This window comes from Arabidopsis lyrata (assembly GCF_000004255.2).
Source record: "Arabidopsis lyrata subsp. lyrata unplaced genomic scaffold ARALYscaffold_3, whole genome shotgun sequence".
Taxonomy (NCBI): Eukaryota; Viridiplantae; Streptophyta; class Magnoliopsida; order Brassicales; family Brassicaceae; genus Arabidopsis; species Arabidopsis lyrata.
In genome coordinates, this window is record NW_003302553.1 from 22,252,037 (window position 1) to 22,275,296 (window position 23,260).

Here is a 23,260-nt window from a genome sequence, read left to right on the forward strand (position 1 = left end):
TGATCCGACTAGCCCACTGGGCCTAAGCCCGCGTTCCTTGGATTTTTAATCCTCCACTTAAGGGCCCCTCGGATCTGGTGGTCTGGGACGCTGCGCCCCGTAGGTAAATTGCGCAGTGGCCGGGACTCGAAGCCGGGTGGCGGGTGCCTCAGCCGAGGTTCCTATACCACCAGGAGACAAGCACCCGGTTAAAATATGGAAATTGTTCAATCTTTAAAAAATGTTGAATATTTTGTGTCTTTCAATAAAAATTTCTTTATATACGTATAAATCAGTGTTTTTACGTTCGACCCGAACCGTCCGGTATGTTTGGTTAACCTGCGACTCGTACATATCTCCGGTTTAGGTTTAGTGCTAATGTCCGTTGAAAGATAGGATTTTAGATTTTTTTGTGTATTCACTATTTAGTTATTTTTAGAACTTTTTCAGTTTTTCATATTCACTATCCTACTATCTTAGTATATTTTATAGTTTTAGTTGGATTGAAAATATTTAATCATGTTACTATTATTGTTGGACTTCATATTTTGTAAAACATGATATGATTATTTTAATTTTAATTTTTATATTTATAAAACTATATAATCTCTATAAATTGTAAATAAATTAAAATAATAATTAATTGATCCGTGTTTGAACCCGGTTAACCTAGTGACTCAGAAAGAAGTCTGCTTCATTGTTTGGATCGGATTTAAAAACATTGATACAAATGTGTAAAAGAAATTGCATGATTATAGACGATTAATGGAGAAAAATTAAGCAAATAGAGTACGTAGTATAGATTTTACACTACTACATATTATTGAACGTATTATAGATTTTACACTACTACATATTATTAAACGTATTATAGCATGATTGTTAAGTAAAAGAAATAGTAAAACGTTAAATGAATAAAATAAACTAACTTTAGCATCAATCAAGATTAATTTTGGATGCTTTCACCAACATTAGCAAAGTATTGTAGCCTCTACTACATTTTAATGATCTTGCTAATACAGAGATAAAGGTGGTCTCGAAGCCTCTCTTACTAATATTAGTTACATAATCATTTGTTTAAGTTTGTGGTATATTTATTTTGGAAAGATTTGTTGCATAATTATTTGCAATTTTAATTAGAAATTCGTTTTGATTGATGGAATATATGTATGTATAATACTAATGGCAAATTTTGTAAATAGTCTAATAAAATTTGGGCAATTATTTAAATAGGTGACAAATCATTCTGAGAGCGACATGTCATCATGACAATCTTGTTAATAACACGTTAATGTAAGGTTTATTTTTTTAGAGTGTTTCTCTATTAATATATAAGGGATTTGGAAAATTGAAAAATCTAAAATGGAATTATATAAATTTTTAAGTTTTTTTTTGTTATTTTGTTCAAAAAATCTGTTGAATGTTTTGTATTTACATTTTGAAGAAATATACCATATATATACTTTAATTGTATTTATATTTCATTAGTATTTAATATGTATAACATTTATATATATTTATATTTCATATGTATAGGGTTAAAAAAACATTTATATATATTTATATTTCATATACTTAACCTGTTTACCCAGGGGACCAGCGGCCGATTTCTATACGAGAACTTAACTTTCTCAACCGCTCCTACATCAAGCACTTGTTTGGTGATCGCATATAACCAAATACCTTTGGTGATCGCATATAACCAAATACCTAACCGAACATATGTTGCCACCGATATTGGCGGCCTGGTGAAACCGTATGGACCACCCATCTATTTGAGAACCAGTTATCTTGTCGCATGTGGAACAAATGTGTCTTCTCGAATGGTTTGTGGTGGTAATAGAAACCAACACTTTTTTGATACAAGCAACTTATTGGTTGAGTAAAAGATAACTGAGCCCTGATGTGATTGATTTTTCAAAGTTCCCAGAATGGAGACGCTTAATGCCAAAGGACAATTGAAAACTAAATCAATAAACAAAATATGCAAAGAAAACAAATAGTATAGTTACATAATGATTCTTACCAATTGGAGTTGCAAAGTACAGAAGACAACCTTCTTCTCCATCCAACGGTTAGCACTCATTTGGCATTTAAACTCATACTTCTTCGTTTTTTTGTTTTTTTTGCTTGCTAATTTAAATAGTATAACCTATAATTATTACAACTACTCATGTTGCCGTCGAACAAATCTAGAGACAACTTTTTTTTTCGCCTAGAGACAACTTATTATTATAACATGTGCATATCCAAGTGAAAGCATCAGACGGTCAAAGAAACTCATGGGGTATTCTCGTTGTCCATCAGTTCATATTAAGAAGATAAAAAAGCAACAGAAAACTTTAGTCATTTTGTATTTTTACTGATGAGGTTGATATATAGTCAATTTTTATAACAAATATAGGCTTTCTTGTTTTCTTTTTATCTCATTTCTCGTATATATGTTTATGTTTATGGATAAAATAGTACATAAAATTTTAGTATTTTCGAATATATATTCATTTACGACAAAGCCGAATGCATATTTAGTCATTTAGAAGTGTTATGTACGTTTATAAATTTCAACATAAACGTTTTTGCCCCGAAAGAAAACATATATATTTGAAACATCAAATTATTAGTCGTATAGAGAAAGATCCATGCACATCAGAAATATGAAATGAAATTTGACTAGTATATAAAGTATATGAAGCAATCCACTCATTGTCAATTGATTTTGAGTAGGAATTCTACAGAACTTAACATTATATCAGAGTCCGAAAATAGTATGATCACTCCCACTATTTAATGATGACCCAAAAAAACTTAATTTCAACGAAATAATTAGAAAAACATTATTTTAAAGAATCATTATAGATTAATAGGTAGAAACGCTATTATCCCCAAAAATCGTGTGGAAAAAGATCTTTCATCAAAAAAATGAGAAAAGACATGAATACTATATAAGCGACATATTATTATTCATATAGAACTAGAAAATTTTATCTAGAATTACTAAAACTGTTATAGAAATACCACATATCACATCAAATTCAATGTTTTAAACAATTGTAACTAAAACAGTAACAAAACATTATGGGTGTGACTGGTTTAAGAATTATAATAAATGGAAAGAAAAAATAGAAGAAAAAAATAGTCACATCAGAAGGAAAAATGTATTATACTTGATGTGAAGATGGAAGAATTCATCAGATTTAGTTACTTTTTGGGTCTGACTGGTAGAAGGGGAGAAGAAATATTTCTTCTCTAATAATCTCTGTACCCACCACTTTAATTTTTTGTTCTCAAAGAAAGTTTTTTTTTCCAGCAGAAAACTTTCTTCCGCTTAATATTAGAAGTACAAAATTCCTCCAACTTCCTCTAGTTTTATCTTTTTTACTTATACCAGTCAGACCCTTTAATCTTTTCAGAAGAAATATTTTCTTCCACTTTATATTTGACTGGTACACTTTAAAAAAAATTTGATTTCTTCCATTTTCTTTTATTCTATTAAAGTTAACCAATGACAGCCAATAAAGATTATAAGTTTTTTTTCTCAGTAATAAGTGTTTTTAATATCGTGGTTGAGCACAATGAATTAATATCATCACTATAAAAAAAAAAGGAAAAAGAAAATACTAATATCACAATTACAAATGAGAATGTACGAGACAATTGCAATAAAATGTAGCACGGTTATGTATAGATTATTAGGGTTTGTTGGTGCTTGAATTGGCATCCACGACAAATCCGGCCAAAACCAAAAAGAATTCAAATTGATGAACAATTCCACTAAATCGGTAAATCTGATTTGATGGTCCATAGGCAAAAGATCATAGGAGGTCGTCAACCGACTTCCCAAAGCGAAAAAGAAAAGATCGTCTATCTACCTTCTAGAAACAGAAAAGGAAACCTTCATTTTCGAAGATAGGGTCGGAAGCTCTGAGAAAAGAGGGGAATCGGAAGATAAAGGTAAATTAAAAATTCGGGCCCAAAATTTAAGGAAACAAGACATATTCCTGAACCGACCTATCTCCGATATAAATATATATATATAAACCATAATTAAGGCAAAGGATCGCGATTTCATACTAAAACCCAGTTCTTTTTTTTGTTTTTGAGTAAAACTTAACTTATTTTTGAAAAGATTAAAAACTTCTTTGTGATCGAGTCTTTGATCGATATTTCAAGAAAGAGAGTCTTTCGAATTTGTTTTACCGTTTTAAACAAATTTATTCTGTGAATCCAATCCAAATTTAACAAGGTTGCTATCGCATCATGCGGAATGGTCAACATTTGTAGCCTAAGAGTCACGTCTACTGAATCATTTTATAACTATTTTTGGTTTTATTTTTCTCATTGTTGGTCATAAAGTTAGTCTAAACTAAGTCTGATATGTCGTGAAAAGAAAGGTCGATAGGATATAGGACAAAGATTAATACAAAGAGAAGTAAAGTTAATGAAGTTTGGGAAAGAAAGACTAACACAGACTTGACACTTGTTCTATCCATGGGAGCTTGCCACGTCAATCTCATTGTCTTTGGACTGGTAGACAAAAATGACATGGGTGGCCATTCGGTTCTAGTTTCGGTTAAGAGATTTTCATGGTTTAGTATTCGATTTTATTTTTCTTCTACCGAATTAGAACCGGTACTTCTTTTTGGTTTGAGAGAAAGTTCCGGTTTGATTTGGTTGGGGTGTTAATGTGTTATTAGTGGTATCAAAGCGATGTAGAAAATGAGATTTTTTTTTGTATATATATAGATAAGTAGTGATCCAAATTTTTATTATTCCACTAATTCTCCCCGAATGTGTGTAGCCATGCAGTCACCGAATTTTTTAATTTTATTGTATATCAAAAAATTTATTGTGTGTAAACTTTTAATTTTATATGATATTTACAGTTATTGTATATCAAAAAAAAACATCAATGATGAAATGAGGAACATATAACATATCTTTTAGTCACAACTCACAAGTGAATAGATTTCTCAATAATCTAAAACATAAAATAAATTCATCAGAAAAAGAATATGATGATGAAGAAATGTGATTATTTGTGAAATATATAAAAATTCAAGACCCCGTTTTATTTTCTTATTCAATTGTCATTTGGCATTAAGCGTCTCTATTCTGGGAACTTTGAAAAATCAATCACATCAGGGCTCAGTTCAGTTATCTTTTACTCAACCAATAAGTTGCTTGTGTCAAAAAAGTATTGGTTTCTATTACCACTACCAATATTAATGTATAAATAAATATACAGGATTTTATCTTTCATACTTATAATCACATGTTGTGCTCTGTAATGACAAATACATTTTTTTTTTCGTTCAAAACCATATTTATCTTGAAACGAGGTCAAACTCAAATTATGATATTGTGCTCAGTGACGGATCTAGTTTTTTTAATAGACATACGTGTTTTTAAGTGGTTTTAGTGCATTATTCTATTTGATCGGATTTGATGATCGATTAGAGAATTAGAGATGTAGTATTATGTAAGCAAAGCTATTAACAAAGTTGAAATTATATAATTACAAAAAGGTAAAAACAAACAGAAAAGTTGGTAAAAATTAAAGCAAAGGTCATACACTTGAAAGCGATTTAAAGGGTCTATTGAATTGTGACATCAAAGTGAGACCAAAACCATAGCTTATTGGTTACCTTTTCAAAACAAAGAATCTCTTTACCCACCAACTCCAGATTTAAGGATCATGCATTCATGCTAATTGGTAAATAATTCCTTCTGTAACATTAAAATGATTATCTTTAGGAGAAAAAGTTTAACGTCACATAACTATAGATTTATCACTATCAAATTTTGGATTAAGAGACAAAAGGTCATTAGCACATTAACCTATATTTTGCTTTTTTTTTCCTAGAACAATTACATCTCTGTCTCTTCTATTGGACCCAACCATCATGACACTAGAAATGACCATTGAGAGACAAGAAGCTCACAGTCTTTCTCTTTCTCTATCTCTCTCAAATCTATAAGACATTTGACACCCCAAAACCAATAGACAAAGCTTTCTATGCTGTTCTGTTCTGTTCTCCAATGTTGTCATCAGCAAAGCATAATAAGATCAACAACCATAGTGCCTTCATCATCATCATCATCAACATCATCCTCCCTAGGCCATAACAATTCTCAAGTCACTATGGAAGAAGTATGGAAAGAAATCAACAATGGTTCACTTCACTACCATCGCCAACTAAACATTGGTCATGAACCAATGTTAAAGAACCAAAACCCTAATAACTCCACCTTTCAAGATTTCCTCAACATGCCTCTGAATCAACAACCACCTTCTACTTCCTCCATTGTCACTGCTCTCTATGGCTCTCTGCCTCTTCCTCCTCCTGCCACTGTCCTCAGCTTGAACTCCGGCGTTGGATTCGAGTTTCTTGATACCACAGAAACTCTTGCTGCTTCTAACCCTCACTCCTTTGAGGAATCTGCAAGAGTTGGTTGTCTTGGTAAGAAAAGAAGCCAAGATCCTGATGAAAGTAGAGGAGACAGAAGGTATAAGCGAATGATCAAGAACAGAGAATCTGCTGCTCGTTCAAGGGCTAGGAAACAGGAATGTGTCTCTCTTTACTCTTCTAATTTCCAATTCCTGTGAATCAAAAGAAACAGAATCTAGAATTCCTCTGTATTAATATGGTATATGAATCTTTCAGGCATACACAAACGAACTTGAGCTTGAAATTGCTCACTTGCAGACAGAGAATGCAAGACTCAAGATACAACAAGACCAGGTAAAACTAGCACTTTGTTCTTGTTTTAATGCCTTAGTTGAAGTCTTGTTCACTACTTGCAGTGACTTTATCTTACATTCTGATTTTTTTTTCTCTGTCTTAAGGACATTGTGAGTGTAAGATTCTGCTACTTGCCAATTTGTTTATCTTTCTGTTTTTGGAAAATACAGTTGAAAATGGCGGAAGCAACTCAAAACCAAGTAAAGAAAACACTGCAACGGTCTTCGACAGCTCCATTTTGAGAAAAATCTACAAGTCCTTTCTTTTTGGGGGAGTTTTAAGTGTTTCTTATGAAGATGAGAAAAACAGAAAAAGTTTGTACATTTTAGCTAAGAAGTTAGAGCATCTCCAATGGCATATCTTAGAGTATATCTTAACTAAATATCTTAGGATTAAACACAAAAAAATAATTCAAAACAGATTAATAAGCTAAGATATAAATCTTAGCTTAGATTTTTTCTTAAGGTTAAGATGTTGTTACGTGTCAGCATCTGAGTGGAGGAAAGAAAAAACAAAACCAAAAAAAAAATTATTGAGTTGTGTTTTTTTTTTTTTTTGCGTTTTTCATCTCTGTCGAGAGAGAGACTTTTGTCGACAAAAATGAGGGTGTGCGATCTCTTTGATTCCGGTGGTTCCGTCGAACTAGGATTACGGTAATGCAAAATCCGTCTATGATCCGTTGTTATCATCAGGGTTCTTAAAGTTGGGATTACGGTAATGCAAAATTAGGGTTCTTAGAATTGGGATTAGGGTAATGTAAAATTAGAATTCTATGATCCGTTTGATGTGTAGAACAGTAAGAATTGATGTGGTCAGATTGAGAATTGGTAATTGATCTGTTTGAGAAACTGGTAATTGATCTCTCAGACTTCTTCTTCTTCATCTCAAGTAAGCTTCTTTCTTTGATCTTCCTCATTTAGTTTCGTTTCTTATTGTAAGTTTCCTTTGATTTGTATAATATGTTCTCTCTCTGATGTTTGTGAGATCTATAAACCCAATTGTTCCAGTTTTATTGTAGAAAATTCAATTTGATTTGGTGAGAAAATCTAACCTAGTTATGGAACCGTTGGATTGAGTTTCACAATCTACAAACATTGTCATAGATGTTCCAGTCTTGCTTCAATTTCTATCCTTTGATAATTGTATTGCTAAAAGATGTCTTTTTTGTTTTATTAGTGGTTTGATTCGTATAGCTTATTTCTGCTTTGTTTGTAGGAGAAATGACTGAATCCAAGGTAGTGGTTCCAGATGTCTGTGATGTGAGTTTGCTTCTTCTCTGTTCAGAGTTTTGTTTCCATGATTGTTCTTTTGATTACCTAGTTTGTTATCATTGGATCTTGGTCGTAAAATGAGTACTAGTTTTAAAGTAAAGAGTAAATGTCGACTGTAATGGATATTAGAGCTAATTTTAATTGTTTACTTGAACTTTTGCAGGGATACTCAATATCTGCTTCAACACCATCAATGTCCAATGTTGGGCAAGTTTCTTCTTTCAACCAACACCTCTCTGTGTGTGTATAGATTCATGAAACATTGTCATAGATGTTCATGTTTTGCAAGTAATACAAAAATTTGAATTTTTTTTTCTTAAGAACCAATAAAAATTTGAATTTTTTTTTCTTAAGAACCAATAAAAATTTGAATTTTTTTTTCTTAAGAACCAATTGGTTCTTAACCATTAGAAGACTAATTTATTAAGATACTCTCATTTCATTCTTAACTTAGAAATAGCAAAATTTTAATATAAATAATTGTTAAGATCCAAGCTTAAGAACCAATTGGTTCTTAACCATTGGAGATGCTCTTAAATTTGTGGTGGTAAGTAATGTAAGGAGTGTAGAAGAAAAGTGTCTAGAAAAAGAAAGCAACTAACTTTCTTCTTCTTCTGTGGTTTCCTATCAAGTCTTTTGACTTTTGTACTTTTTTTTCTTTCTCTCTACTTAACCTCTATTATTGTAATGCCAAGTCAAGTCCTTGTCTAGTACATGAGTTTCTGTTTTCACTGCACTGTATTGTCAGATGAAGATAAGTCTTGATGATGATGCTAAGATGATTCTTTCTTGGTTGACTTCTTTTTGTGTATGCTTTATTAGCAACGAGAAACAGATACACAAAATAAACACCTTAGAGCAAATTTGGTGGCAACTTGGGCCATGAATTTGCTCACATTCTAATGGCTCTTTTGGTTTGCCAATCCAAGACTTTGAATCCTAGCAGTTTAAGAAAAATAGGGTTTTGTATAGTCCAGTGTTTCAGCTCCTTACAAGTTTGAGTAATTCTACCTGAATTTAACTCCAATATAAAGCTCAACAATGTTCTTTTTGTGGATTAAAGACAACTTTCAAGATTCTACAAGCAGAAAGCAGTATACAAGTCGGAATAATCCATCGGTATATCTGAAAAGTTAAAAACTGTTTTAAGTGTGAAACAGCTTGCTTACTTCATTCTGATCCAATAATATTTGTTCTTCTGATGCATCACCTTCTTCCTCAAGCATTTGGAACCAATCTTAAGGAATAACAAAAATCTAAAGGGATAACAACAATAGTTACAATATGATAGAGCTGAATATCCACATGTTATTCAGAATAAATTCCTTAAACTTTATTTAGCAGGAAGCACATGAAAAATGGAAAAGAATCAGCTATCTTGAATTCTTGATCATCAATTTTAAGAAAATAAAATCATCAAACACCAATAGTTCTGAACAAAACATTAAATTTGCAAAACTTTCCAGTTTCATATTATATAACTTATAAATTCAACCATAAATGATTTTTTCTTCAAAAGGTCTACTGTTTACATTGAGTTGTTACCTACATAATCACATATTGCATGTAGTATAGAGTAAGGAACGTTCTAAAATCTCTATGGAGTATTTTTCCAAAACTAATTTACGTTAAATCGCGATGTCAACAATGAAATTAGAAGATTCATTTCATCATAAAAACTCAATTCTGTTTCGTGTTGGACAAGCATCATTCTTCCATGAACTGAGGTGTTGGTGGACTCATTTCCTTATTACTCATCTCTGTACCTGATTCAAATAATAGATTCAAGAATTCGAAATCGATGTAAAGAAATGTTAATCCATCAGTAAATGTATAAATATTTTACCGTAAGAAACTCCACGAATCTCGACTTCTCTCAGTTCTTGGACAAGGGCACAACAACAACACATTAGATGTGACAAAAAGTCGTCAATGCACCCTCCCTGAAAAATCAAGACATCCATATCACGACCTTAAAAAAGTATCGATGGTGCGAGTCAAAGGTTTAACCGATGTACCGTTATGTTCAGAGTCTTTCGAAGCTTCTTCCTTATGCAGCAAGTATAGCAACAGCATGAGAGTATCAAAGAATACACCATTAGGTTCTTACACGCTTCAGTTGAAGCTGGAAAGCCATAAATCAAAATTTTGTATCAAATTCTTGATATTGAAGATCACAAAATAGTCTTCATTCATAAAATATTTCTTACAGATTTGCCTGTCAGTTGCCATAGTAGAAATCTTTGCCAATGTACCACACGGGAAAAAGAATGTCTTGAAGCCTTATTTTACAAATTCAAACGTAGATAAGTATGAATCTTGAACTGTCACTCGTCTATCTTACGAGAAAAAAAGGCGTGGAACATTGTTTGGTAATCAGATAGAAAAAAACAAAGGAGAGGGCTTACAAAGACAAGGTTCTGAACAACAATCCAGCAAGTCGGCGTGCCAATTTTCATGGTGTTGCGATGATCTTCCCGAAAGTAGTTCATGTCCGGATGAAACATAAGACGTTGATCTACATTCAACCATTAGAGACCAACTAAACATTAGCCTTCAATCATCAAACGTGAACAACACATTAAGTAAATGAATATTTTCTTCGATATCGGAGTGAATGGGGATCATTAACCTTGAAGTTGTTCGAATATCGCTATCCGTGTCATACAAATCATCTTTCTTCTTGCTAGAGGTAAGCTCTTCTTTCTTAGTCAAAACCTTTTCAAGATCAGGTTCAACAGAAGAAGCAGCAGTTTGTGTAACATCAATCAAACGTTGTATAACTTCACATTGATCTGCATCATACCGCGCCCGCGAACGATGTAACTCAAGTTGCAGTTTCTCCTCCTCTGTTTTAAGCGCTTGGCAGAACCCCATGTTCGGGTAGGAACGAGAAAGCGTTTTCTTTAAAACCGATGTAGCTGCTTCTCTAGTGGATTCTTGTTTCAAAATAACATCTTGCACCTTTTTATCCTCTTCATCAAGAGTGTACTCACGCTGATCACGTTCAATAGCTTCTAACCTCTCCTGCATAACAAATGATATTAACAAAGGCAACAACAACAAGGAGTAAGAAACTAGTAAACAATGCAAGCCAAATTACCCGAATGCGAGCATTATCCGCCATATTTATGAGTGGAACGATCTTGAGAAACAGATCAATCTCGGTCTGAGCTTTTTCAAACTGGTTAACAATGTTCCATCCCATAGCCAACAAGTAAAGATAACTCTTTTCTTGACAACTTTTGACTAAAATGTAAGATCTTCTAAGAGCATCATCAAGTCCTTGAAGCGGCTCAAGAATCTCTGAACGTTGATTCATCTCAGAGTTTTTTATCTGCTCTAGCAAATTACGGATGAGCTTAAGATGGTGAGCGAATTGACGACAATTCTTCTTGTGCATTCGAGCTGTATTCGCAGCGTTTACTATCATTCCAATCAGTTTCAGGGCGTCTATGCCTGTAAGCTGAGCTACTGACGCAATTTCTCCTAACTGATCCCATGAATTAGCCATTTCTCTTCCTACTAGGACCAAAACAGCTCAAAAACTTTAACAAAGGTAAATATTGAGACCTAAAAAAGCAGAACTCAAGAAAGTTTGAGACTTTACCTCTCTGTCAGCAGATTCTGATTACAAATCAATATCAGAAAGCAACAAAGTTTGAGACTTTACCAAGTAATCACATTATGGTTCGACTGTGACAACAAAGAAGACAAAGTTTAGGAAATTCTCTACTACGTTAAAGATCTTTAAAACAGAGAACATTTTCAAGAATTAAAAAAAAAAAAAGCCACAAAAATGAAAATTTCTTTGTTTTAAGTATAAACTCATCGGAGAAAAAACGTTTCTTGGCGTGTGAAATCAAAGGGAACAAACACGGAAATCAGAGAAATTTAGAAATTTTTTTAAGAGAGGAAACAGTGTTGAAATGCTTGACCTCATACGTGATACGTCGAAGAAGTCAAGAATTTACAGAGATGGTTCTCTTGTGGAAGTTATTTGTCTTGGGATGAGAGGTCAAAGAGATTATCCAGAAAAAGAAGAAGAAAATAAGAAGATAGTGGACTAATAATGCTCAATGAGAACACGAGTCACGAGTGTTTCGGTGATGGTTTGATCGTATTATCGAATATGGATTGTTCTTTTTTCAGTGCACGAGTTGCAAATTACGAATTAGCCATGTGTCACTCTCCATAATTACAAATCTACCACGTATTACTGTTTATTACACACTGTATAATAATCGTTGGCTTCGATTTTTGGACTCTTGATCAAAGGCTAATAATGAATCATTGAAACCAAAACTTTGTTAGTTTTCCCTTGAACCAAATTTTTTTTGTTAGTTTCCATTTTATTATTAAGCTAAATATCTCGATTTTCATATTTTTGTACAATCATATCGATCGTCGATCTTACTAGATGTCTATTCTCCTCATAGTTTCATCGACCATTTTCTAGATGTTTTTTCAAGAGCACAAAGGTTTTCTCCATCGACCATTTTCTACTTGGTTTGAGGTGTTCCAAGTTTAGAATTGTTTGTTAGATTGGTAAGTAGGTAGTAGGTAAGCTTTGCAATTTCCTTTTGTTGCTGTTTTAGCTGGGTTCAGCTTGTAATCTTTTTTAATTAATGAAAAATTAAAAGTTGAAAAAAAAAAAAAAAAAGTTTATACAAATTGTTCTAATTTCAATTAAAAAATTTATGGGCCTGCTTTTGGGTCTTATTGTCCATGTAAAGCCTGTATCGTCAAGTAGAAGAAAACTACAACATTACGACACCGTTTACTACTATTCTTGTTCGTTATTAAGCCATAACCTTTTTCTATAAATAACGAAGCAACGAGGTAAACGAGAAAAATTCTGGATCAGAGAGAGCTTCGAAGCCTGGGAATTTTCGTTACCCCCTCCCTTCGTTCTTCTCTGATCTTGAATTCCATACCAAATTCTTGCATCTCCCGATTTTGATTTTATCATCACTACTATGTCGGGATAACAAAAGCCCCCAAAGTAAAACCCAATTGCGAAACCAATCTAGGGTTTCGCGAGTTCGTCTCTGAGTTTGTTTGTGATCGTGTGAGTATGTCTCGGTGTTATCCGTTTCCACCACCTGGTTATGTTCGGAAAGAAAGTCTGATCGAATCGATCAAGGTTGGTTTGTTGAGCAATCTAAAAAGTCCATGGCTTTGGTTCTGTTTTTATGTTCTGGGTTCATGTGATTTTTTTTTAATGCTCAGCTTCCTCGTTCTTTGATTGTGAGAATCTTATGTCAAAGTTGAAAACTTGATCACCATGGTACAAAGATTAAGTGTAATTTGCAATGTATATGTGATTTCAAATCTTACTTAAAACAACAACTCAACTAATGTATATGTCAAAAGCATGAAATTAAACATCTATAGCCAATGTCAAAACGGGTACTTTTGGTGTTTTTGTCACCTAAGTCGCTGCTAGTTATGCATTCTTTGCCCCTTGGGAGTTTTACTGGGATAAGCAAATTATGGACATTTAATTGTTGTTCCTTCCATTGGTTTGGAAATCCAGGGGACAAAGGAGGAAGTTAAGAAAGATAGAAAACACAAGAGGAAGGAAAAAGAGAGAAAGGAGAGGGAAAATGAGGCGGGTCGAAGTAGGAAGCATCGGCATAAGAGACGGCGCAAAGATGAAGGCGCCAATGCTAGTGGTAGTGGCAAATTAATAAACAGCGAGGTCGAGTTTTTAGAGAAGAGCTGCCAGACAGTGGAGCTTGAGCTGCAAACATCGTCTCAGACTTCTTGTGATAGCACTCTTCATAGCAATGAGAGACCAAAGCAAATTCAGAGTCAGTCCCTTGATGGTAGGCATAACGACTCTGGTGAGCTTGTTTGTGTTTACTTCTTGTTGGGTCTGTTTGCTTATGGTGTCATTCTTTCTTGGTTTCAAGAAACCGGCATACGGATCCGCTTACCTGACAAAGGGCAGGAAGATCCTGAGGATGAGGTGATGATGACCACCAAGGATCAAAGATCCCGGGAAATGTTGGATGCTTCTCTGGCTGCTGCCCCTAAAGAGTCTGTTGGTCATCTTTATTCGACTCCACGAGATGCTTTTAGGGTCTGTCAAGAGAAAGTAAGAGATCCAGCCAGAGAAAAAATAACAAAACTCGGCAAAGAGAAGAAACCAATTCATCCGAAAGATAACAGAAAAATCAGTAAAGAGAAGAAGATTCCATCATCATCTTCATGTACTCCTCTGGAACAAGAGAAACCATCCTCTAGTCATCAAGAAACCATTGGATCTTCAAAGCTATTATGCAGGAAATGCCCTCCTTCTATGGCCGGGCAACTCTTGAATCTTATCGAGGACTGGGCTCCTGATCGGGCTGAGAGCAAGCTCACAGACTCTGAAGATCAAGAATGGTGGTTGTTCATCAAGTTTGGAGCCAAAAGGCAACAAGTTAGCAATCAGAAAACCAACCAGGGAAGTAGTTTGATGGTGTGGCCAACTGCTAGATTTCTTCCGGAAGCCGAAGTACACGCATTGCCATTCACTGTCCCATTCTGATTTCAACAAAGTTGGTCGAGAGAGAGTGGTTAACATGACCAACATATGGTTTTCCTATGTATTTTAGATAGCCCTTAAAACTTAAAACTCAGAATATAAATGTGTGATTCTTTGTAGATGTACTGGTAATATAGTAAATCATTAATTACACGAGAATGGTAAATATATGTGCTGGTTAGATAGTAAAATTACACGAGAGTTTAGAACAACTCCTTATAATATCAATAGTAAAATCTGGTTTAAGGTCTTTGTCAAACCAAAAAAACATTTGATTTTAGGCGGTGTAGACAACATCTATTTAACTTTATATCAAGCAACTAGATTTTAACTGATTTAATTTTAAAGTTAGTATAAAAATATTTTGTAAATTGTATCTCCTTATAACATATTTATTTATATTATAGTTTATAATTGTTATTAAGTAACGGTATACCACGAGTCCACGAGACAATTATTAATAAACGGAGGATTTAACCTGTATTAAAGCGGTATATAAATATTGATTCAAATTCGTCCGTCATATTATTCTTTTCCGAAATATAACCTCTTCCGTAATTTCTTAACCCGTCCCGTGATTTGTTTTTATTTTAAAATTTAATGATTATTTATTATATATAAAAGTTTACAAATCATATCATCCTCTAAGACCACGGGACATTATACTTCGGGACAATTTTTGGTTTTATACAATTTTTTTCTAAATGAGACTCAATTAATATGTCTAATATTTGTGGTATTAAAAAAAAGGATTTAATCCGTATTGAAGCAGCGGATTAATGATATTTTAATCTTTTTATTATTGTTGATTCAAAAACCCATCCCGCCAAACCCGTCCAGCAAAAAAAAACTCATTTATTTTATTAATGTTCTTATAAAACCCGGAGGATGTAGAACGTTGAACACACATTTTCGTCAATTGAATAATATATGTCCGTTTTTAAAATTTCGAATCACAGTATATGCAGAAAAAAAACAAATTTCGAACACACATTTTTTTACTTTATGTATTATATGATGATTCAAAACAGTTAAAAACAAATCAAACAAAGATGATAGGAGAATCATAATTATGAATCTTAATCAAATCTTCTAAATATCTAAATTATTAAATATGAAATATCCGGTGTATGAGTTGGGTTAAATATAACCCGACCCAACAAATTTTTTGTGAAGGAATTTAAAAAACGGATCGGGTATCCGATATACCCGGAATCATTTTTACCCACCCGTCACCAAAGTGTTGCAAAAATACTAGTATAGATAGATAAACATTTATAATTAGGGGTTATTGCAAAAATGTCACTTTTTCAATGCCACTTTTAAAAACCTTATAAAAAATGCTCTTAAAAATATAAGATTTACCCAAATATGTATGTAATATTATTAAAAGATACACAAACTACATTTCTATGTATCTAAAATCTTATAAATACTTTATAAATACCTTATAAATGCATTTTAAATACCTTTAAAAACCTTTAAAATATCTTGTAAAACCTTTGAAAAACCTTTAAAATCCTTTAAAATAACTTGTAAAACCTTTAAAAACACCTTATAAAACCTTATAAATACTTGGATCGAGTCTTCAAGTAGTAGTTACAATCCATAAGTACCTTATAAACCTAATAAAACTTTATAAAAATTTCAGATTTAAAAAGGGGCATTTTTGAAAATGGACATCTAAAAGGGACATTTTTGAAAAGGGGCACACCAAAAAGGGTATTTTTAACAATTTCCCTTATAATTATGTATATAGAGATAAAACATATTAGAAATTAGAAAATACACTAAAACGAAGTTGGTATGATTTTAGGCGGTCGAGGTGGTTGTATAAGTGTCGCTTAAATGTTTAACGTCTAGTCGGAACTTAAACGACCGCCTATATCACTTTTTAGAACACTAATAAATTGATATCGTCATTTTAAAATACATATATCTAAAAGGGGAAAAACACATTTTTAACCTTCAAAATATCATTGGGTATCACTTTAAACCTTGAATGAATTCCACTAATACTATAAACCACCAAAATAATTTTACTAACACTTTAAACCTCCAAACTAGCTTTCATGTTTGCACCGCCATAAAATATGATGGAACAATTAATTTACGTTGGTTTAATATAAATTTGTTTAATTTAATTTAAGTTTTAATTAATTTTATTCTTTATTATGATTTTACGATTAGTAAGAAAAGTAAAAAAAAAAAAAAAAGTAGATTCCTCCGATACGAAGAATGTTTCTTTTTCTGACTAAATTTTGAAATTCTTTGATTTTTATTATTCTATTTAAGTTTCTTTTGTACCTCATATTCTTCATTATTTGGTTTATATTATTATACTATAAACTTTTCTTGTGCTTAAATCTATAGTTTCAGAAGTTTAGTTTCGAAATTTCATAGTTGAAAGGTGAGTAATGAAGAAGGTGAAGTTTTTTTTTTTTTTTTTTTAGATTTTTATTAATTGTACTTAATAATAAAATTAATTTAAATTTGAATTAAATTAAATAAATGTATACTAAACAAATAGAAATTAAAATTTCCATCATTTTTTATGGTGGGACAAACAGAATAATTAGTTCAGAGGCTTAAACTGTTACTAAAATTATTTTGATAATTTATAGTGTTAGTGAAATTTTTTCGAGGTTTAAAGTGTCATTGGCTTACCTTTTCGGGTAAAAGTATGAAATTGGAATAAATTTAGTTTCTGTGGTTCGGTTTAGTATTACACTAGAATCGATTTCGGTTAAAATTTTGGATTTTATTCGGTTTGGTAAAATAGACTATGGACCGTTAGATCTAAAGTTAAGTAGAAACATCGAACGGTAGATAGCGAGGAAAGCGTACACGTGTGAAGCATGACATAATTTTCCCCTCTAAAGACTTTTTCACAAGGTCGTTTTTTTTGACAAACGAAAGAACCTGAAAAGTGAGAAACCCAGAGATCGAGATTGAGATTTAGAGAAGAAGAAGATGATCGCAGACGGAGCAGAAGATGAAGAGAAATGGCTCGCCGCCGGTGCTGCTGCTTTCAAGCAAAACGCATTCTACATGCAACGCGCTATTGTAAATTCTGCTCTTCCCCTTTACTTCTTCTGTTCCTTTCTCCGTGACTATTTTCATTGAAATTGAGAAATTTCCAAATTTGTTTGGCACTTTTCATAGATGTGTAGAATTGAATGGAAACCCTAATTTTGATCTTGGGAAAAAAACTTGTGGTGGTTAATTAGGACTCGAATAATCTGAAAGATGCTCTCAAGTATTCGGCTCAGATGCTTAGCGAGTTACGGACTTCGAAGCTATCACCTCCCAAGTACTATGATCTCTGTGAGTTGTTTCCGTCTTCTGATCTCCCATGATCATATATGTTTCGCCTAATTTGACTTATAGGTTTTTTTTTGTGATCTGATTTGATGGTTTTTAGATATGCGAGCTTTTGATGAATTGAGGAAACTTGAGATTTTCTTTATGGAAGAAACTCGGCGTGGCTGCTCGGTCATTGAACTCTATGAGCTGGTTCAGCATGCTGGTAACATATTACCACGTTTGTAAGTTACTCATACAATTCCCTCTCTCTTGTCTGTTCCTATGAAATTCATATAATCTTAAAGATGGTTTATTTGATCATTACTTATGTTGCTAGCATTTCTTCAGATATTTTTAGTTTGTTCACTTTTCTAGCTAAAAGTACTATCTGTTCATTTTCTTTTTCCCTTCCCTAGGTATCTCCTATGTACAGCAGGATCCGTTTATATCAAAACCAAGGAAGCTCCTTCCAAGGAAATTCTTAAAGATCTTGTTGAGATGTGTCGTGGGATTCAGCATCCTCTACGTGGTCTCTTCTTGAGAAGTTACCTTGCGCAGATTAGTCGAGATAAATTACCTGACATTGGTTCTGAGTATGAAGGGTAAGCACGTAGACACTATTATTCGGTTTCTTCATAGCAGCTGGGACTTGCATGGGGTTCTTGCTTGTGCTTAAATTATCTTCTTAGACAAAATCCCTAGTTTCTTATGACGTCATTTAGGATGTTGGCTATTAATTAAAATCATTTTGATTCATCTGGTTGGTGACTCGTTTTCGAATCTCTACAGAGATGCTGATACAGTCACAGATGCTGTGGAGTTTGTACTACTGAACTTTACTGAGATGAATAAACTCTGGGTCAGAATGCAACATCAGGTGAGTTATGATTCAAGATTGTTATACACCCTTCTACTCATTTTAGAAACGAGCTTGCCAGAATGTTTGCACTTCATGGAGATATAATTGGACTATGAGAGCATGATTCTGATCATGCAGGTGTTGTATTGCTTGTGAATCATTACCCTTTGATGATCCTGAGCTGAGGCTTGCTATCGGGCTTTCTGGTCTGCAGGGACCTGCTCGAGAAAAGGAGAGACGGGAGAAAGAGAGGGGCGAGCTTCGTGACCTTGTAATATGACTTTCTTACAGCTGGTAACAGTGTACTGAAGTGCCTACCATTTGTTTTGTACTGACGGAAGCGTACGTTTTCCCTCACGTATTAGGTTGGAAAGAACCTTCACGTGCTGAGTCAGTTAGAAGGTGTGGACCTTGATATGTACAGAGATACAGTTCTTCCTAGAGTCTTAGAGCAGGTAAAATATTATATCCTATAAACACACTTACACATGCAAACTTAACTTATTCCCTTACCAAAAACTAATGTTTGTCTTATGATTTCTCAGATAGTGAACTGCAGAGATGAGATTGCCCAATATTACCTAATAGACTGTATCATTCAAGTTTTTCCTGACGAGTATCACTTGCAGACTCTAGATGTACTTCTTGGGGCGTGTCCACAACTTCAGGTAGTCTGAGTAGCTCTCTCATAGTTAGCAGTATGCTCTGCTCCCAATCATTTAATTTTGGCTGCAACTGCACTTTCAGGTTTTTTTATGTCAGTGGTTCACTAACCTCCTGTTTCTCTCACTTTCTCTCTGATTTTCTTCTCAGCCATCAGTTGACATCATGACAGTGCTTTCCCGTTTAATGGAGAGGCTGTCAAATTATGCTGCCTTAAATGCTGAAGTATTACCTTACTTCCTGCAAGTGGAAGCTTTCTCAAAGTTGAATAATGCAATTGGAAAGGTAGCCTTTACGTGTATGTAGGCTGTGAGTCCAGTTGCACTTTTGTTTCTGTAAAAGAGTATGAAAGTAATGACAGCTTAGAAATCCTGTTGACTGGACTTGTTAGCATCACGAAAGACATGGAGAAGGCACAACTGTTTTTTTTTGCTTGACATTTCTTTTTTAAGTGAAACTCTTCACTTTAGACGATTCCATCAACATGTAGAAAGATGCATTGTTCTTTATGTGTTGGATGTATCCGCTGCAAAACGTGACCCTTCTTAACACAGTTTTGCATATTTGTTTACTTCTTAAATTATGTGGTTTTGACGCCTTTTTTCTTCGATGAAAAAAATTTCTTAGTGGAAATACTATGATGTTGCAGGTGATAGAAGCGCAAGAAGACATGCCTATTCTGAGTGCAGTAACCCTATATTCCTCCCTTCTCAAGTTTACTCTTCATGTTCACCCTGATCGGCTTGATTATGCGGACCAAGTGTTGGTCAGTTTTCTTATAGCGACTGTATTTACCTATTGTTCTCTTCTTAAGTCAAGTTTAAATACTTTGTGTTCTGTCAATGTTGCTTAGTGGCTCTATTGATCTCATTATTTAGATTATCTTGTCATTCTATTCACATTGCTGAGACATTGCTAAATTCATGATACCTGTGTCAAAAGATGCCAATCTTTTTATGTATAGAAAAAAAACTGATTTAAGGTTCATCTTTGTTTATTATTCTTGTAGTGGATGTTGGTTCAGCAATTTATGTATTATTCTGTTATATGTATGTGCTTTTTATACAAGTTTATGGTTCGCTACATTTGCAGAAAAGTTCCTACTTTGTATCTTATACGAATGTTTACTGGTATAAGGTACATTGGATGAAAGAGTTTGAATTTAATGTTCTTCACTTTCTCTTCCCAGGGATCATGTGTTAAGCAACTGTCCGGAAAAGGAAAGATTGATGACACTCGTGCAACAAAGGAGCTTGTTTCGCTTTTAAGTGCTCCCTTAGAGAAGTATAATGATGTTGTCACCGCCCTTAAATTAACTAACTATCCCCTTGTAGTGGAGTACCTTGATACCGAAACAAAGAGAATAATGGCTACTGTTATAATTCGAAGCATTATGAAAAACAATACTCTTATTACTACAGCGGAGAAGGTAGGAATTTTTTATGCCCTTACCCTTTGGGTTGAACTATTTGTGTGGTAAAATTGAATTTTCTGTCTTGTTTTACTTTGGTAGGTTGAAGCATTGTTTGAACTGATTAAAGGACTTATCAACGATTTGGATGAGCCGCAAGGTCTTGAGGTTGTTATAAGCATTTTGTTATACTTTCTATCTTGTACTTCGAGACATATCCTCTCAATTACTTGTGAATACAGATATATGAGCCAGAACCCCAAAAGAAAGTTGAATTTTGACTTCTGTACATATCTTTCTACGCTCTTAGGTTGATGAAGATGATTTTGAGGAGGAGCAGAATTCTGTTGCGCGTCTCATTCACATGTTATATAATGATGACCCAGAAGAGATGTTTAAGGTGCATGAAGCTTTTGCACATTCAGATTCATTCATGTGTGTCATATCTTTATGTTGACATTAGGCTTCTAGTTATTGGCTTACATTTAGATTTTAATGTTTTATGGCATTTATTCCCAATTGCCTTTATTCTTTGTTTGTAATTTCCAACTCAGTCATAGATTTTACTTATCACCAGGAGTCATCATTTCTTTCAACATTCTATTAAGGTTTTGGCTTTCAGTGTTTGAAGCTGTTTAATTAAATTTCAGATAGTCAGTATCCTGAAGAAGCATTTCCTGACAGGAGGGCCAAAGCGCTTAAAGTTCACCATTCCTCCCCTTGTTGTTTCTACTCTAAAGGTTTGATTTCTTAAGCGAAGTTATTCAAAGTACATAGAGTTCAGTGTTTTGATGCCATTCTTTAAAGCCCCTCATAATTTATGTTGAGTTTGATTTGCGATGACATGGTTTGGTTGTTTCTATTTATCTGCCATACCGCATAGAAGAGTATCTGTTATAGTTTGTTAAATTTTTCTTATTCAAATTTTGTAATTTTTGTTATCTGTTTTGTTTAAATTGTAGCTAATCAGGCGATTGCCAGTGGAAGGAGACAATCCTTTTGGAAAAGAGGCTTCCGTTACTGCTACTAAAATATTCCAATTTCTAAATCAGGTAAGTTTCATAACTTTTCACTGCCTATAGTGTTCAAATCTGTTTTTCTAGGTAGAACAATGTGTCTCAGAGCTACATTACTCTATTTAAACTTGGCCAAAGTTAGTTCATACTAGCTGATTGACAACATTGAAAATTCGCAATCGACAGTTTGTAGATATTAGCAAAGGAGACTGCTGTTATTGCTCCGTCTCCGCTACAGTTATCATTTCTTGTCTTTATCTGTTGGATTTTTTTGCTTGTTGCAGATTATCGAAGCGCTACCTAATGTTCCATCACCTGACCTGGCATTCCGGTTGTACTTGCAATGTGCTGAGGTAAAACTAATTACCTGTTTATTTAGTATGCACTTACTCGGTAAAATGCTCACAGAATTTTCCTATTTCATCAGGCTGCGAATAAGTGTGATGAAGAACCAATTGCATACGAATTTTTCACCCAGGCATACATCTTATACGAAGAAGAAATTTCGGTTAGTTATGTTTTCGTGGACGTTCATATGTCTCGTGTCTAAACCAAAGTAACTAGGTGAGTTTAACTCTCTCTCATGTGTCAAAAACTTGCCTTTTGAACAGGACTCAAAGGCCCAAGTGACCGCGTTACAACTTATAATTGGAACTCTGCAAAGGATGCACGTATTTGGTGTTGAGAATAGAGATACATTAACGCACAAGGCTACAGGGGTATTTTATCTTGATATGTTAATTAGTCTCTTGCCATATTCAATTGTCTCTGCTTAAAGGCTGATAAGGGAAAACTTATCCCCTTGCAGTATTCAGCGAAACTTCTAAAGAAACCTGATCAATGTCGAGCTGTTTATGCCTGTTCACATTTGTTCTGGCTGGAAGATCGTGAGACCATACAAGATGGAGAAAGGTAATACTTTATTCTGTGCGATAGAACACAGTTCGTTTAAAATAGCTCATCAGGTAAATTACTTGAAATCAGGGTTCTACTTTGTCTGAAACGAGCGCTTAAAATTGCAAATTCGGCTCAACAAATGGCCAACAAAGCACGGGGTAGTACAGGATCTGTTACCCTCTTCATCGAGATACTAAACAAGTAAGCGCTTTACATCTCATTTTCTAAACCCTTGTGAGCAGCAAGCAGCATCACATAATGTGAATTGTCTGTGGCAGGTACCTTTATTTCTATCAGAAAGGGGTTCCACAGATAACAGTTGAATCAGTGGAAAGCCTGATAAAACTAATCAAGAACGAAGAATCGATGGCATCTGATCCATCTGCTGAATCGTTCTTTGCAAGTACGCTTCAGTTCATGGAGTTCGAAAAGCAGAAAGAGGGTGCCATTGGTGAGAGATACCAGGAGATCAAAGTATAGAATCTCATGTTGGTCAAAGAAGTCGCAGTTTGTTATAAAAAAAAAAAAAAGAGCTTTGCTTTGAGTCAGTTTGAGAATCAGGAAGGGACTTGTGTTGATT

General features: G+C 33.8%; 4 protein-coding genes across 7 annotated transcripts; 3 read left to right on the forward strand and 1 right to left on the reverse strand.

Moving 5' to 3' along the window:
• The first annotated feature begins 5,397 nt into the window (after nucleotides 1–5,397).
• Nucleotides 5,398–8,313, forward strand: LOC9320149 (bZIP transcription factor 27). 3 transcript variants are annotated; one of them, XM_021033887.1, is made up of 5 exons: nucleotides 5,398–6,550; nucleotides 6,645–6,722; nucleotides 6,893–7,610; nucleotides 7,938–7,981; nucleotides 8,157–8,313. In XM_021033887.1, exons 1-3 carry the CDS (start codon nucleotides 5,996–5,998, stop codon nucleotides 6,962–6,964), a joined length of 705 nt encoding a protein of 234 aa, XP_020889546.1. In that variant the 5' UTR covers nucleotides 5,398–5,995; the 3' UTR covers nucleotides 6,965–7,610; nucleotides 7,938–7,981; nucleotides 8,157–8,313. The 3 variants fall into 3 exon arrangements, with proteins under 3 accessions (XP_020889546.1, XP_020889545.1, XP_020889544.1); XM_021033886.1 differs by having other exon boundaries at nucleotides 5,400–6,722; nucleotides 6,893–7,375; XM_021033885.1 differs by lacking the exon at nucleotides 7,938–7,981 and having other exon boundaries at nucleotides 5,400–6,722.
• Nucleotides 8,314–9,471: 1,158 nt separating this feature from the next.
• LOC9320150 (protein MID1-COMPLEMENTING ACTIVITY 2) lies at nucleotides 9,472–12,414 on the reverse strand. 2 transcript variants are annotated; one of them, XM_021032691.1, is made up of 9 exons: nucleotides 11,932–12,414; nucleotides 11,604–11,689; nucleotides 11,097–11,515; nucleotides 10,626–11,020; nucleotides 10,402–10,511; nucleotides 10,204–10,275; nucleotides 10,012–10,118; nucleotides 9,840–9,936; nucleotides 9,472–9,753 (listed from the first exon to the last, which is right to left on the reverse strand). In XM_021032691.1, the coding sequence occupies exons 3-9, from the start codon at nucleotides 11,505–11,507 to the stop codon at nucleotides 9,701–9,703; spliced, it is 1,245 nt and encodes a 414-aa protein (XP_020888350.1). In that variant the 5' UTR covers nucleotides 11,508–11,515; nucleotides 11,604–11,689; nucleotides 11,932–12,414; the 3' UTR covers nucleotides 9,472–9,700. The 2 variants fall into 2 exon arrangements, with proteins under 2 accessions (XP_020888350.1, XP_020888349.1); XM_021032690.1 differs by having other exon boundaries at nucleotides 9,472–9,759; nucleotides 11,932–12,402.
• Nucleotides 12,415–12,787: 373 nt separating this feature from the next.
• On the forward strand, nucleotides 12,788–14,694 carry LOC9322195 (protein FAM133). The gene is made up of 3 exons (XM_021032692.1): nucleotides 12,788–13,139; nucleotides 13,533–13,824; nucleotides 13,912–14,694. The coding sequence occupies exons 1-3, from the start codon at nucleotides 13,071–13,073 to the stop codon at nucleotides 14,529–14,531; spliced, it is 981 nt and encodes a 326-aa protein (XP_020888351.1). The 5' UTR covers nucleotides 12,788–13,070; the 3' UTR covers nucleotides 14,532–14,694.
• Nucleotides 14,695–17,382: 2,688 nt separating this feature from the next.
• LOC9320151 (vacuolar protein sorting-associated protein 35A) lies at nucleotides 17,383–23,234 on the forward strand. Its single transcript, XM_021030193.1, has 21 exons — nucleotides 17,383–17,594; nucleotides 17,759–17,855; nucleotides 17,953–18,076; nucleotides 18,251–18,436; nucleotides 18,624–18,711; nucleotides 18,908–18,964; nucleotides 19,059–19,148; nucleotides 19,239–19,361; nucleotides 19,507–19,641; nucleotides 20,006–20,122; nucleotides 20,546–20,785; nucleotides 20,870–20,935; nucleotides 21,078–21,167; nucleotides 21,418–21,507; nucleotides 21,730–21,819; nucleotides 22,068–22,136; nucleotides 22,211–22,291; nucleotides 22,395–22,502; nucleotides 22,592–22,695; nucleotides 22,768–22,881; nucleotides 22,959–23,234. Exons 1-21 carry the CDS (start codon nucleotides 17,502–17,504, stop codon nucleotides 23,158–23,160), a joined length of 2,364 nt encoding a protein of 787 aa, XP_020885852.1. The 5' UTR covers nucleotides 17,383–17,501; the 3' UTR covers nucleotides 23,161–23,234.
• Nucleotides 23,235–23,260: the final 26 nt, after the last annotated feature.